Below are 16,725 nucleotides of genomic sequence, written 5' to 3'. Positions count from 1 at the left end.
GCGTGATCAGAAATAAAGACCGACCGGGGGTAGACCCGGAAGCAATGCAAATTCTTACCAGATGGAGCCAGAATATATCAGAAGGGAGACATGATAAGCAACATTGTATAATAGCCATGTGCCGAAAGATCCGTAAAGAAATAGAACGCCTACACGAAGAAAGATTAGAGGTAGACGAGTTCGAACAAAGCGAGGAAGAAGGGTCAGGACTGCCCGTGAGACAGTCGGACACCATAGCCTATGTAGGTAGAGGAAGATCTTGTAATAGTAATAGATGTCTTACTGACTCGATACGTCCGATATGTCCAGATAATAACAGGAATTTCCAAATACCTATAATTAATATAAGGTCTAACGAGCATTCGTTCCAAACCGCCGACAAACTACTCCGAGAACGAAGGGGTTATCATTTTCTCGATTCTATGGATGAACAGGATTTAGCCAGGGCAGCTGTCCATTGGGTGGACAGTCCCGGAAAATATAGTGATGATACAGTAGTACGCACATTTTTGAATCTCACCCCAGATGAACAGAGGTTAGTTGGGATTTATATGATTCAACAACTCATTATACTATATCGGAGTCAGCGTTCGGACCCTGGTCCCTTACCTGACATATTGACTGAATTGCTTATGAATAAATGGAGAGGTGCAGGTACTAAATTAATTAAAGAAATTCTAGAATCAAGAAAGCAGTATATTCTTTTTGTATGCGCAGAGCATGTCTCATTGCCCGTCAAGGAAAGAACCACGTATCACATGGATAGACAGAATCCCTTACGAGAAGTGCACCCAATAAAAGGCGAGGACAACGAGTTCAAGCGCGTATTTGTATATACGCCCATATCGAAAATAGAATTGTTACAAATGAAGAAAGTGGTACCCAGTCATGACAAAGATCCAGCGGGTTTTCACCGAGAAATTAAAGACATGTTACTCATGGGAGAGTATACCTATCCCGACATTATGACAATATTAAAGGTATTGATGCCCGCTGGTATTTATGAGAAACTCAAGGAAAAAGAGTGGGAGGTAGGAGACCAAAAGATAGAATGGTCAGTGTTAGAAGCGGAAGAAAAGGCCCGAACTGCAGGAGCAGGACTTGGGGATAAAACTAAAGCACTACCAGGTTTATTAGTACAGGTACTGCCACGTTTATTAACTACGAAAAAGGAAGATTGGGGTACAATTTCAGCCTGTAAACAGAAGCAAGATGAAGACACTAGTGATTACTATGCCCGATTTGAAAAATGTTTTGGTATAAATAGTGGCATAAAAGCAAGTAGCGAATCATACCCACATCTGTTTGTAACAAAATTAGTAGAAAATGCCCTGCCCCCAGTAAAGAATAGAGTATTAAAATTCGAGAGTACCTGGCAAGGTAACACTCCATCACAAATGTTACAAATGTTACAGTACCATCACAATAGAATTAGAGAGGAACAAGAACATGAACACAGACGCATGAAAGACACGAAAATGAAAATGCTAGTTTCCCAGACAGTTCCAGCTGAAGGACATAAAAAGGGTATGACACATTCCGATTCAGCAGGACCTGTAAAAGGGACATGCAATTATTGTAAAAAGCCAGGTCATTACGTACACGACTGTCCAGTTTTAAAACATAATATCGCCATAGGTAAAACACAAGAAAGATCACGGCCACTCAGACAAGATCAGAATGAACAAGGAGCTCTGCAGCATGCCCAGGCCATGCCAGCCGCACAACAGCCAATACAGTTTGTGCCAGCTGCACCACCGTTGCCTGTTGCTGCCACACAGACAACAACACGACAAATGTATCAGACCGCACAGTATGAATATCCTGAGTATCAGCGTTATGCATGAACTAGCCTAGAGAGGGAAGTTGACTTACCCCTTATTGAAATACCTGTAGATCAAGAAGGACCTTATGTACATAGTGAATTATTAGGCCAAGATAGAAAATTTTTACTCGATACAGGGGCAAGTCGAACAACTATAAAACGTAGTGAAGTTCCAGGGGCACCCCTCTCAGGCTCACAGAATATTTCCCTTGGTTTTTCAGGAAAACCTATTGTTAATGAAGTATCACAGCCTCTTCCACTTACGATAGGACCTCTGACCCGAACTACAGATTTATTGCTTACTAAATCATGTCCAGAAAATCTGTTAGGAATAAAAACACTGAAAGCTCTAGGAGCCATAATATGTTGTTCTCCGGAAGGAGTAAGGTTGTTTTTACGTGATTTTAAAGGTCACTATGTGTCTAGAGACATGGATCCCCGACTGCAGACTTTACCTACACATCTATGGGCACAAGGCCCTACTGATGTTGGTTGCATGAATATTACACCATATCGAGTCACATTAAAGGCAGGAGTGGTGCTACCATGAATGCGACAATACAAGTTACCACCAGATGCTGTAGTGGCTTTACTACAAATCATTGACGAGCTCATTGCCCAAGGAGTAGTTGTGGAAACAGACTCCAATGTATGTAATTCACCGATAATTCCGATTCTTAAACGAACAGATCCAAAGGCCCCGCCAGTCTATCGATTGGTTATTGATCTGCGCGAGTTAAACAAATGCATTGTGCCACAATTCCCTGTGGTCCCAGATATCTCGTCATTACTGACAGCCATTGATTCCGAAGCAACATTCTTTACTGTAATTGATCTCAAGAATGCTTTTTTCAGCGTCCCAATAGATCCGGAGAGCCAATATTTGTTCGGATTTAGTTTAAATGGACGTAGCTTTAAATTCTCACGCGCACCTCAAGGATTTACAGAAAGCCCCAGCATCTATAGCCAAGCACTGAAACGAGAACTAGATAGTATCCACATGCCAGTTAACACTGCTCTGCTCCAATACGTCGATGATCTGCTGATCACCGCAAGAAGCGAACCGGAATGTGAAAAAGCATCACTGACAGTTTTAAAATTTCTAGCCGAAAAGGGGCACAAGGTGTCCCCTTCTAAGCTGCAATTCTGTGTCCAGCGAGTTGTTTATCTTGGACACTCGCTGTCCAAGGAGGGAAGGCAGCTTACACCGGACCGCATTCAGTTAATAGCTAACATGCCAACACCCAAGACACAAAAGGAGGTGCGGGCTTTCATAGGTCTCACTTCATATTGCAGGCAGTGGATCCCTCAGTACGCATTTCTAGCAAAACCACTCATTCAGTTAACCACACAGGAGGCAGCCACATCGACTGTTCTCCCTTGGACTCAGGAACATACACAAGCTTTTGAAAGCCTAAAGAAAGCTTTATGTCAAGCACCTGTCTTAGCAACACCATGTTACAGAAAACAGTTTACACTCTTTGTTACAGAACGCGAAGGTACTGCTTTGTCAGTACTCACACAGGAACAAGCAGGAGCACACAAACCATGTGCTTATTTTTCTAGTACATTAGATCCCGTAGCTCAGGCTTTGCCTGCATGCCTGAAATCAGTAGCAGCGACAGCTTTAGCAATCAGACAAAGCGATGCCATAGTGTTAGGACATCCATTGACAGTTCAAGTGCCACACGCAGTAGAGGTTCTTGTAAACAGAACGCAAACACAACACTTGACTATAGCGCGACTTACAGGGTACGAACTTACATTGTTTCAGCCACATATAGAAATCAGACGCTGTAACACATTGAATCCTGCCACACTTTTGCCAGTAACCGGAACAGACCCACTAGCTCATGACTGTATTGAAGTTATTACTATAACGACAAAACCCAGACAAGACTTAACCGATGTCCCATTGTCAGATCCAGACCTGACATTGTATGTAGATGGTTCATGTATGAGAACAAGTACAGGAGAGTTAATGGCTGCTTACGCAGTCACCACAGATACTGAAGTCGTCGAAACTAATCGTATAAATACTTTGTCAGCTCAAGCCGCAGAGCTCATCGCTCTGACACAAGCCTGTATTCAAGCCACGAATACAAAAGTCAACATATACACTGATTCACGTTATGCATTCGGAGTTGTACATGACTTCGGCGTGCTGTGGCGAGAGAGAGGTTATTTAACTTCCCACGGTGCCCACATTCAGCACGGACCCCTCATCCATGCCTTATTAGATGCAATACATCGACCCACTGCAATATCAATTATGAAATGTAAGGCTCATACGAAGGTTACTGATATCATTTCCCAAGGCAATGATCTAGCCGACAGAACAGCTAAACAGACTGCTCAAACTCAAACCCCCGACATGATAAAGACAATAGTCCCGACACCGACACAGTGTATGACAGTTAAAGATCCTACTCTTGACGTAATTGACATACAGACACATGCTACACCAGACGAAATAAAGAAATGGACTGAATTAGGAGGGATCCAAACGGACCAAGGATGGATGATGAAGGAAAAGTCTGTATGGTTCCTTCCTGATTCAATGGTCCAAGTTATAATTAACAGTATACATAGTCCAGCGCATCTAGGAGAAAAAGCTATGCTAGACAGCATTCAACACATTTGGTTCAATAAACATTTACGAGCAGCAGCCAAACAAAAGGTCCGTACCTGTATGATCTGTTGTCAGTTTAACCCAGGAAAAAGCGTTCCCGTAGAACAGGGTGGATTTCATCCTCCTGATCACCCTTTTGAAGTGCTCCAGATGGATTACATCCAGATGGAACGATGTCGAGGATTCAAATATGTTCTCGTAGTTGTCTGCGCTCTGTCCCGTTGGACGGAGGCATACCCGGTTTCAGACTACTGCCAAACAGTTGGTTCGAGAATTCTTCCCACGATACGGTTTACCACGTGTTGTCTACTCAGATAACGGCCAGCCGTTCTCATCCGAATTAATGAAACATGTTTCACTTCTGTTAGGATATCAGTGGAAATTCCACTGTGTCCGACACCCCGAGGCAGCAGGTCTCGTAGAAAGACATAATCAGATACTGAAAATCAGATTGTCCAAAATATGCAGAGAGAAAGGTGTCGACTGGATAGTAGCGTTACCAGTTGCACTCTTTTACATGAGAATGGTAGCACACTCTCGAACAGGGCTATCCCCGTATGAGGTGATCTTTGGCAGACCACCAAATATGTGGGGGACGCCTATACCACGCAAAATAACTGATGTTGACTGTAATATACTGACAGATTACTTGGCTTCCTTGATGTCTGCACTACAATCTTGTCGTTCACAGGTAGCTGCAGCCTTTCCCGACAACACTGAGGTGAAACCCCATGACGTAGTTCCGGGTGATCTCGTATTTGTGAGAAATTTCGACCGAAAGACTCAGCTGGAGCCCAGGTGGAAGACACCCAAGTTGGTTCTGCTCACTACAAGGACAGCCGTGAAGATCGAGGGCCGCAAGGGCTGGATTCATTCAAGTCATATCAAGAAATTTCATGGACTATCCTCGGATATAGACATTGTGCCCTGCACTCCCTCACAGACTGATTCAAAACTTCCTTTGGTTGAAAAGACTAAAACCGAACTCTATAAAGTAAAATTGAGGCCTAGAACGTCAGACAATTTGATTGTTTAAGTCCTCTCCAAGGTGAAGCGGTTGAATTTGTCTCTGACATGTATCCTCTAGACCTGAATCATGGACAGTCGCGGAAAATGTTGAAACGACAGGCGTATTGTAAATCACTGCGTAGCCATTGCATAGTGACATTAATAATCTTGTTTTCCTTAAGTCTTTTAATAATTACTGCAAGTATATTGTTGCACATATATTACCCTATTGCCAGAAACGTTTACAATGTTACCGCAGAACATTCTTTTAGTGACCTACCGCCGCATGAATTGTCTTATAGACTTGCGCTGCGCAATAACACTTTCATTAGTATGTTACATCATTCCCATCAGACTAGTAATGCCACCAATTGTTGGGTGTGTGGTCGGCTCCCTCCCTATCAGAATTATGAAGGAGTCCTGCCATTCTTTCCACACCCATTTACACATAATGGCTCCTGTGGAGCATGGTTTAGTTTAATCAATTCCATAGACTCAGACACAGCAGTTTACCAAGATCATTGGGTATGGGGAAACCTGAACCTAGTTTTACTCAAGGTCTGCTACCCTGACGAGGAGGGTCGCCCCAAAAGAACAGGAACTGATCTAGAAAATGAAGTATATGGATTAGGTAATTTTACACCTAATCTCATGATTCTAAATGTCGTATCCGAAGTTGAACTAGTCTTACCCACCATGTCAGTATTCCCAGCGAGGGGTGAATTGTGTGTAAGAAAGGTTGGTTCCATACATATGGGCCATAGTAAATGCACTACTATAGTAGAATTCAGTGATCAAGGCAAATCTTCATTTAGAGCTTATCGCCACTCCTACTTTATATGTGGTCAGACTGCATATATGCGTCTACCTCTAGATTGGGATGGTACCTGCTACATTGCATTCCTTTTGCCACCTGTTTTCCTAGCTCCTCCTGATTATTACAGAAATATTCATTTAGTACACAACAGAGAGCGGAGAGATCTCCCAATTGTCGATTACACTGAAACAGCATGGGAAAAATACACAGATTTCAATAAAGGTCTCTTTCCTTATATAGGTACTGTTACTAATAGTAAACTGATACGTAGATTAACTAGAATCCTTGAAGCAGTAGTGAATGAAACTATTTCCGCCCTAGGCAATTTAACAGAAGAGCAGTCTGCTATGCGGATTGTTGTGCTTCAAAATCGTCTTGTCCTTGACGTCATCCTGGCTGATAGGGGCGGAGCTTGTAGGGTCATCGGATCAAGCTGCTGCGTATTCATACCAGAAAATTCGCCATCTGTATATAAAGCCATAACTCGCCTTCATAAGATTGTAAGCCAGATACACCAGAACCCAGGCACTTGGACGTGGTCCGGTTGGTTTTGGAGTTTGATATCAGCCTGGGGATGGAGAGTTTTATCCTTCCTAGGTATTGGCCTTCTCATACTATTCAGTTGCTGTCTATGTCTACAATGTGGACCAGCGATCTGTGGTCTGTGTGCCACATCGTGCATTCCACATCAAGATTTTCATTCAAGATCCCGGAAGAAGAAAGAAGAACAAATGATGCTATATGAACAGATCAATGGATTAATGAAGATTGATATCTCTTGACGGGCAAGTAGGGGACAAGGAGGGAATGTGGAAATATGGATTTTTCTGGTCAGTTATGTCCCCTATCTTGGACCCCAACGGTTCTATGTGCATGTTACAAGTACATGTATGTTTCCTCCAGTTCCAGTTATGAAGACGCAAATACATGTGCGTCCACCGTCAACATGTCCTCTGTCAGATCCGCCATGAATAGGCCGGATATTCCATTCCTAAATATGAAAGGCCACCGGCTTTATATGGCTCAGTTACTCCATTTTGCAGTCCAGGCAAGTAGGCCCTGATTCTGTCATCAAACTCTTCTTGCCTTCTGCCTCTGAAAGCTCCAGTCTGAGCCTGCATCTGTGACCATGAACTTTGTCTCATTCTCTGCGCGGCTCACGAAGCCTGACATCAGCCTATTCTCTGCCAAGAACTGTATTTCACCTTCGAATTATCTGCTTCCCCCTCAGCCGATGCATTCCTGCCTAGTAGTTTAAGTAAACATTCTTCCAGTTACCAAGCAAAAGGCCCGGCTTCTCTGTCCTCATGCAAGTAATTCATAGCCCTGTTACCATGGAATATTCCTATCCCCTCGCATTTAGTGTAGACACTTAGACGCTTGTACACGCACGCACAGTCAGTATAGAATAGATTCTGTCCGAGAGTCCTTCTTTCGTGGATAACATAGTTCTTTAAACATAGGATGTTAGATATGATTTGGGATTAGGTTGACTTGACCCCCCAGACTTCTTGTCTCCACATGTAGAGCTAAATGTCAAGTCCCCTTCACCCCCTAGTTACACGTCAATTACACGTCATGTTGCTGCGCGCGCATCTATGCCAAGTATTATCTTATGGATCCACCTATATGTGACATCATAACCAATTACGTTCCTTTTTACTCCTTATTACACCCATTTTTTGGTTACGCAGATAAATCGTCATTTTCCTTATCAATTGTTACGCCTACTGCATTCGCCTCATTGTAATGTATGATCTATAAAAGTCATTTCTTGTCAATAAAGTATGTACTTCACTTCCTGAACCCCCGTGGTGATGGAACTTGGAGCAACCGATTATAATCGATCACTGGAATAAAGCCCATTCCGAACCTCTAATACCACGGATTCTGCCTCTCATTTTACTGAGCTATTTTATTATGTTTATATATCAAATTAAGTCCCGGTAAAGGAATTTTATTTACCACAAGTGAGTTACCCTCCATTTCACTGTCGCTACTGGGACACGATCCGTTATCATAGGCCAGACTGGGCCGGTTGAGGATTACTTTCTATCATCCTATCTGGCCCCAGGAACCTGATAGGAATCTCGAGTTTGATATGTTTGTTCTCAGGACATTGAGAGATCCCTTTTAGTAAGGACCGTTTATATATCCCATGTTTAGAAATGTCTCTTCTGAAAACGCAGTAGTTTCTTGCCTAAGCTTTACTGTAGGCTTTGCGAGTATGTGTATTGGCCGTCTGGTTTTGGAGCAGCAGGGCTAGCTGGGTCAGACCTGGCTAGAGCGAGAGATCGGTATTCAGAGCCTGGGGAGGGGTGACTCTTTGATCCGAGCAGGGCAGTGCCTGGCAAGGTGAATGATGGCTCCACCTCCCACTGGGCGTCTGATACCAGACCCCCTCATTCTGAAAGGGCAGGATGTCACCTCATAAACCAAGTGCTCCCCGACCCCACCGAACTGGACCCCACCGAACTGGTTCTGACTGGTGATTTGCGACCTTAGAGAACAAAGACTTTTTAGGTATAAAATGCTGCGCTGGAACTTTGTCCAGGTGTGTTCCTTCTGGATGTCAAGACGAAACTCTGTCCGAGTGAACAGAGGAAAGGACTTTAAAACTTTCACCAAGCTTGCCGAAGAAACTACCCGAGGGCCTGTGCAACGAATTCTGCTTGCAGGTGAGGCCTCCGTCGTGTAATCTGGAGCCTCTAGTTCTACTGTGAGGACCGAGGACTGGGCACCTTTGAAACTTTCGCTGGATCCGTGTGGATCGCTGTAGCTACGAGAGAGCTGCCGCCGCTGAGAGCCCGCTGGAATCTGAACCCTTGAACCTTTCGCCGGATCTATGTGGGCCGCTGCAGCTAAGAGAGAGCTCCCGCCACTGAGAGCCCACCTGAATCTGAACCCTTGAACCTTTCGCTGGATCTGTGTGGGCCGTTGCAGCTAAGAGAGAGCTGCCGCCGCTGACAGCCCGCTGGAATCTGAACCCTTGAACCTTTCGCCGGATCTATGTGGGCCGCTGCAGCTAAGAGAGAGCTGCCGCCACTGAGAGCCCGCCTGAATCTGAACCCTTGAACCTTTCACCGGATCCGTGTGGGCCGCTGCAACTAAAAGAGAGCTGCTGCAGCTGAGTGCCCGCACCTTTTGTTACTTTGGATCCTCATGAATCATTCTGTGGGCCGCCGCAGCTAAGAGAGAGCTGCTGCCGCTGAGTGCCCGCACCCTTTCCCACTTTGCATCATCGTGATTCGTTCTGTGGGCTGCCGCAGCTAAGAGAGAGCAGCTTCCGCTGAGTGCCTGCACCCTTTGCCACTTTGCATCATCGTGATTCGTTTTGTGGGCCACCGCAGCCAAGAGAGAGCTGCTGCTGCTGAGCGCCCGCACCCTTTGCCACTTTGCACCATCGTGAGCTGTCCTGTGGGCTGCCGCAGCTAAGAGAGAGCAGCTTCCGCTGAGTGCCTGCACCCTTTGCCACTTTGCATCATCGTGATTCGTTTTGTGGGCCACCGCAGCCAAGAGAGAGCTGCTGCCGCTGAGCGCCCGCACCCTTTGCCACTTTGCACCATCGTGAGCTGTCCTGTGGGCTGCCGCAGCTAAGAGAGAGCTGCTGCCTTTGAGTGGCTGCAACCTTGTCAACCTTTGCATCCTTGGGATTTGTCCTGTGGGCCGCCGCAGCTAAGGGAGAGCTGTGGCCGCTGAGTGCCCGCACCTTTATAAACTTTGCATCATTGGGATTTGTCCTGTGGGCCGCCGCAGCTATGAGAGTGCTGCTGCCGTGGTGTGCCCGCACCTTGTACACCCCTTGTCGAGGATTGTTGCTATCGTCTCGTGGTCCGCCGCAGTGAGCCCACAACGAAGCTGCACGACGAGTCATCGCCACCATCAGCCCAGGCCGCAGCAGCCGCGTGCTGCTGCCGCTGAGAGCCCGTCTGTCCCTGAGTGCCCGAATCGTTGTGGGTGCATGCTACGGACCTCTGCAGCCCGTACTTGTGGTCGCTGGGAGTCTGCCTGTCATCGTCTCCGCTTCTTCGAGAAGCTGCGTGCTGTGTCCCCTTTCACCAACAGGTATCTGGTGCACAACGGGTCGCGTAGGCCCCGGCCTTGAACTTAGTCAGTGTCACGTTCTGGTGAGTACTTAATTTCCACTTTTGGAGTCCCTACGGGTTGACGTGAATTGTCGTTGTTGAAACGCTTTGGGAATTTCGAGTTAAACTGTTAGATTAAAGATATTATTTTTCTATACCTACCTGAGTTGTGTCCTTTTGTGGTGTCGTTACTGCCTTATTGTACATGGTCATAAATGCTTCACACACTGCCTCTGAGATAGGCCTATCTGCTCGTGCTGCGTTACCACAGGGTTGAGCAGGGGTTGTCAAAGGGGGTGACCCGCTTGCCCTGACTTAGGAAGAAGGGTCCCTATTTGGACAGTGGCGCCCGCTATTGCCAACTGGAGACCCTCATTTCTAACAGCCATCCTCAAAAACTAGTTAATCATTGACATAGTAAGGGTAGTCATAGTGACAATCTGACATCATATGCATAGTAGGGGTCCATCCTTGCTACAAGAGAATGTGGCTATCACAGACATAATAGGAACCCATCTATAACAGCATTTATGGCTTCATCTGGCTATTGCAGGCATAACAAGGTAAACATCTATGAAATACTGAGAATATTAATGTGTTGTTTTGGCAATTACAGGAGTAACAGGGGCCCATAAATGACAATATGGACATTCATGGTGACATTCTGGCTGTTACAGGCATAATAGGGGCTGAAGTAGGACATATTGTAGGAATATATGTTAAAATTCCTGCTATCCCTCACATAACAGGGATACATCTGTAATATACTATGGGCATTTAAGGCAACATTCTGGATGCCTCCACTGCATACGTGCACACCAATAATGCTGGAGAAAAAGGAAGAATCTACCTTGAATATAGAGTATTGAGGCCCTAATTCATAGACATGACATATCTCTGATATATAGAACTTTGATAAACAATGCCCAAAACTGAGCTACACAGCCACTCTGTAAGATAAAGAGTGGGTGGAATTGTGTGATTACCCTTAAGAGATGGCATTTTAGGCAGATTTCCAATTGGCCCAATTGAAGATATTGCAACACATTTATTACACCAGGGAGTGCCTGAAGAAACTTGGGTTGGCAGATGTTGATGAATACCTATGCAGTTGCCATCTAGTGGGAAAACTCATAAACACATTATGGGAATATCCCAAAATACAGGTGTTCTGTAACAATGTTAAAATACAGACTGCATGTGCATCAGATGAAGAGGTGAGACTAAAGTCACTTGGGTAAATGAAAAGATCATTCCAATTACTAGCTAAATATGTTTAGCTATACATTGTACAAAGGAAAAACACTTAGGTGGCAGATTTTCAAATTTTCACACACCTCAGGCAAAGTTGTTGAGCTGCCTTGCATGAAAACAGTGGTGGCTGGCACGGATCTGTGGTAGCAGTGTTGGGAGGCCGGGGGGAGGGGGGTTGAGGAGGGGTAAATATAAAATAAAATTCAGCTTACCTCTTTGCCGCGTCCTCCCTCACCGCGTCCTCCTCATGGCATCTCTCATGTGGCCGGACCAAGGCACAGGAAGCACCCAGGCTGAGGCTCCCCCGAGCAAATCACAATGCTGCATTGCAGCATTGTGATTGGTTGCAGCGCCAACCCACAGTGCTCAGACTGGGACAGGGAGCCTGGGCATGTTCTCCACACAGACTGTAATGCAGCCTGGGTAGAGAGCATGCTAAGTGCGCATGAATATTTGGCCGGCCCCAGAGGGCTGGCCAAACATTCATGCGCACATTTGGGAGTGCAAAACACTCCTCCCCTCCTCTACTCTGTCAGCAGAGCAAAACTGCCACGCCCTGCCTAGCAAAGCTGCCGCACCTGCAACAGGAAAGAATAAATTGATAATAACTTTCAGTTATTATTATTTTATTTTTCCTTTCACTGCTGGAAAGCAGTGAGGCAACACTACTCCAACTTAGCGGAGGAGCCGCCATCGTATGTAAGGGAAACAGCAGAAATGTGCCATTTCAACTAAGATAAGGCACATTTCTGCTGCCTCCTAGTGCAGCCGCACTGTGAGCTGCTTAGTACATACACAGGCACCCTTGCACAATGGTGCAAGGGTGTCTGTAATGCCAACCTGTTTTTATGTACGAAGGGACACCTTCCTGCGCAAAAACAATCCTTAACAGCGTTTTCCTCTTTCAATGTGTTCTGGAAAATGCAGGAAACGTGAAAAGAGGAAATAACAAGGAGAAATATATATATTTTTCCTTGATACACCTCACTGGGGAAGGTATAGCATTTTTATGCATTCCCAGATGTACAAGTCTTTGTAAATCGAGAATGTGCCAAAATACATGGGTGGATAAATGGGAACGACTGTGCTCCACCCAGGGAATGCCTTCCCAATGCAGGGTAACTCATTGCGTTACTTTTTATTTACTAAACCAAGCAAAGTGGCTTTGCATGGCTTAGTAAATAACAAAAATGTTTTTACGTTGGGGCTGCGCCACAAAAGTGAAGCAACCCTGACGCAAAATCATAGTAAATCTGCCCCCCAGTCTGAAGGTGAACTCCATCCATTCATCATACTTTCATTGAAGAGCTTATGAAGTAAGATACATTTCATTGAATTTTCAGCTTTGTAATGTTTACTTTGTTTTTTAACCAGCATATTGCACAATTGGTACCCCAAGCATAGATGGCAATTAACTAAGGGCATAATTTGGAGTAACCTCTCAGCCAAGATTTAAATAAAGCCCTAAGTCATTTTTTAATTATGACACAATTCAGGGCTATCACAAGGCAGCTACTAAGTTATTTTGGTCTGCTCACCCAGTGAGTGCCTATGGAGGCCAGCAGAAGATGTCCACACGTTCTGGTGGCCATGGGAGTGACACTTATTGAAAATTCTCATGAAGAACGACTAGCCACTAAATGGTACATTTTGCACAGCTGTTCAAGCATATTAAAAACAGGCATTCTGGCTTAACAGAACAACATTGGCATAGCCAATAGATCTCGCTTTTGGGGCCTTATAAGTATTTAGTTATGCAGCACACTATCCTTGGTGCAACAATATCAACTGTTGCATGGTTAAACACTTATAAGGTCCCAAAGGCGAGACCTATTGGCTATGCCAATGCTTGTTCATTATTAATGGCGTTATAATTCAACACACTCCTGTTTAAGCCTTCGTGTCAATTGGAAGAGGTTTTTTCACTCGATCCTAGATTTACACAGAAAAATACCGCCAAGCTGTGACTGGTGGTAAATAAATATCAATGCTAACTCCAGCGTGCATTTTAATATCGAGTGAACACAATCGTATAACTCAATAACACCGCAGACTGTGAGAAGGAGAAAAAGAGTGTAAACAGGACATTGAGTGGGCCAGGTCCTGCCGGTGCTCAGCACCGGCAGCTCTTAAAAGCAGGTGCTGAGACGGCTCCCTCTCAGGCTGTCCATTTTTGCCTTCAGGGTAAAAAAAAAAACCCACAGAACTCTGCAGTAGTACCACCCTTCACTGCTTGTATGTAACTTCATATATACTTTTTGGTATGTTTTATATAGCGCAAAGTCGGCTGAAGGTATTGGAGCGCTTTACCTGGGCAACAGTTACATTACACAAGGACATATTTATTTTTTGAATCACAGAATGTTGAGCTCAGGTCAGGCTCTAACCTGCTTTCTTAGCTCGAAAGTCTAGCCTTACACCACAGACCCGCCCACAAGAACCTAAGCATTTTCCTTATTATATACAAGGAACTCATAGTTGTTGTTTCTCTTACGCACCCAACAACCATTGACAAAGCCAATAGTCATTGCTTGTAGGTGTAATGTTACTTGTTGTGTTATATATTTGAATGTATGGCCAGAAGCAGCAAAATACCAGTGCAAAATGGAAAGGATTCTGAAGAAGGGGAAACACGCTTTCAACATTTATGCGGCAAAAGTGAAAGCGAACATTTATAAACAAAGTCAACTTAAAGACGCGGGAAAAGTGAAAGCGAACATTTATAAACAAAGTCAACTTAAAGCCACAGGAAAAGTGAAAGTGAACATTTATAAACAAAATAAGCTTAAGGCCGTCGCTGGCAAAAGTGAAAGCCATTCCCTTGCGGGAGCGAGTGGCGCCAGGAGAGATAATTGATAACACATGGTGAAAAAGCTCGCTCCCGCAAGGGAATCGCCAGACGTGCACGCGTTGCCATTGGAAGCAATGCAACGCATGCACGTTTTTGGACGAAAGGCTGTGCCGATTACTAAAGGTCTTTTTCCTAAGCAGCGCATGCGCGCTGCGTAGGCAAGACCTAAAAATGAAGAATTTAGGATTTCAGAGTGTTTCCGTTACACAATCATGGCATAACACACATTACCTTTTACAACTAGGAAAGGTACAGGGGTAAATAGCAAAACGCGTTTTAAAAAAGTTGTTTAATTTTCCATACCTCTAACTTTGCAGCTTTTTCGTGAGTGCTGCTTGATTTCAGGTCTTGGAGGGATGAGGAAGCGCCAAGTAACGAGCTACGGATGGTGCTGATTTCCTCTGTAATCTTCTCTCTCTCCTGCACCTCCAGCTCGATGGCCTGTTTACTCTCGTTGGCTTTTTGAGCGAGACTAAAGAAACAAAAGAGCTTCAGTAGCTCATCACAAGACAGGCATCAATCACAAAGCATCCTTAACAGAAAGAAAAACTGGCCCGCGAGGCCTGGACAAAGGTATTCCTGATATTCACAATACTACTACTACTAATAATAATAGGGGCAGCAGTAGTAATGCCAATCACAGTAATAATAATAATAATTATAATAATAATAATGACAACAACAATCACAGTAGTAAAATATATATCATAGAAATAGCAGTATAATAATAACTTATATTCTACAGCTTATATAGTAATTTTATATTGTTCTGCATTTAATATTAATAATAACAATAATAATAATAATCACAGTAGTAAAATATAATTCATAGGAATAGCAGTATAATAATAACTTATTTTCTATAGTTTCTATAGTAATTTTATGTAGTGCTGCGTATAATAATAATAATAATAATAATAATAATAATAATAATAATAATAATCCCTGTAGTAAAATATCTTCATAGTAGTACTAGGAATAATATTAACTTGTTTTACAAAGTGCTTCATATAATAATAATAGTAGTAGTAAAATATCAATCTTAGAAGTAGCAGTCATAATAATACCTTGTTATATATACTGCTCCATATAATCCTAATTTTTCTACTACTAATAATAATAATACAAACAACAATATTAACAAGGACAGCAGGCTTCGTAGCAATAAAAATAATAATAGCGCGTCTTCATATAGAGCTCCATACCTCACTTTGTTTTTTCTAGACATTGTAAATAGTAGGCGTTATTCGTAGCCAATTTACAATTCTCAAATCACCAGCCTCAGAAGGGTGAAGGGCTGAGTAGGCCTAGTCTTAAATCGCACTTGTGACCTGTAGATCACTACATATGTGAGCAGAGAACATTAAACTACCTGAGCCTTGAAAGGGCGGACTGGGACAGAAAAATAGTCTGGGGCACCAAAATAAAAGCGGCCCCATTAGCATTCCAGATATCTACAAAATGACCCACATTTGTAAATCAGGCTGATTCGAAAAGTAAATTATTCAAAATAAATTTAAAAAATTTATTTTATTTTGCAAGGTATCAGAGACTACATGCATTCGTTTTTGCAGGTAATGCTTGTGGTAATATCAGGGAAATCATCATTACAAACCAGCCCACCTGACCATAAAACAGGCCCAAAAACTGATAGAAAATCGGCCCAAACACTGACCTGTCATGCCGGGTCATTGGACACTGCCTGATTGTCCTATAGGACCCTTCAACCCAGGAGACATCCTGGGCAAATATGGAAGAAAGGTGAATACCTGACCACATTCAAAAGCAATGGAAATGCAGAAAAACAGCCCAAAGGAAACTAGAGTGGCAAACTCCTGTGAACACAGGAGAGGGATTGCCCTAAACCGTGGATTACCATCCTTCTATCATTCCTCTTACCCTAAAACCGATGTCCAACACTCCACTTCACCGCATCCTCCTGCTCCTAACCTCTTACAGTTCCATTGGTCTTCCTGCTAGCTGGGTGGTCTGTAGGCCCACATAAGTAAGTAAATCAATAGTTTATAGGATGGGAAAGTAAAACACCCATTGATGAGGAGTGACAGGTGACACAAATGGCTGCACTTGGAAGGAATGTTCAATCACTTGGCGAGATACAATGCATTTGAAAATTAACCAATAGTACATCTCTCAGCTAGACAAATTCTACACCCTTGACTTGAAGAACTCAACCGTTGGTTGGACAAGGAGACAACAGTAAAGGTGTATGGGGAGCACAGAGATGACAGTTCA

At 43.8% G+C, this 16,725-nt stretch overlaps 1 protein-coding gene across 1 annotated transcript in view; it reads right to left on the bottom strand.

The window, feature by feature from the left end:
- LOC146798868 (nesprin-2-like) overlaps positions 1 to 16,725 on the bottom strand; it is a 1,144,883-nt gene that overhangs the window by 324,888 nt on the left and 803,270 nt on the right. Inside the window, exon 84 of the mRNA XM_085627789.1 lies at positions 14,776 to 14,944. Within this exon, the coding sequence (XP_085483915.1) occupies positions 14,776 to 14,944 (169 nt within the window). The remainder of the gene's footprint in view (positions 1 to 14,775; positions 14,945 to 16,725) is intronic.

Source organism: Triturus cristatus, chromosome 9 (genome assembly GCF_964204655.1).
Source record: "Triturus cristatus chromosome 9, aTriCri1.1, whole genome shotgun sequence".
Classification (NCBI taxonomy): Eukaryota; Metazoa; Chordata; class Amphibia; order Caudata; family Salamandridae; genus Triturus; species Triturus cristatus.
This window is presented reverse-complemented; position numbering and strand designations above follow the sequence as displayed.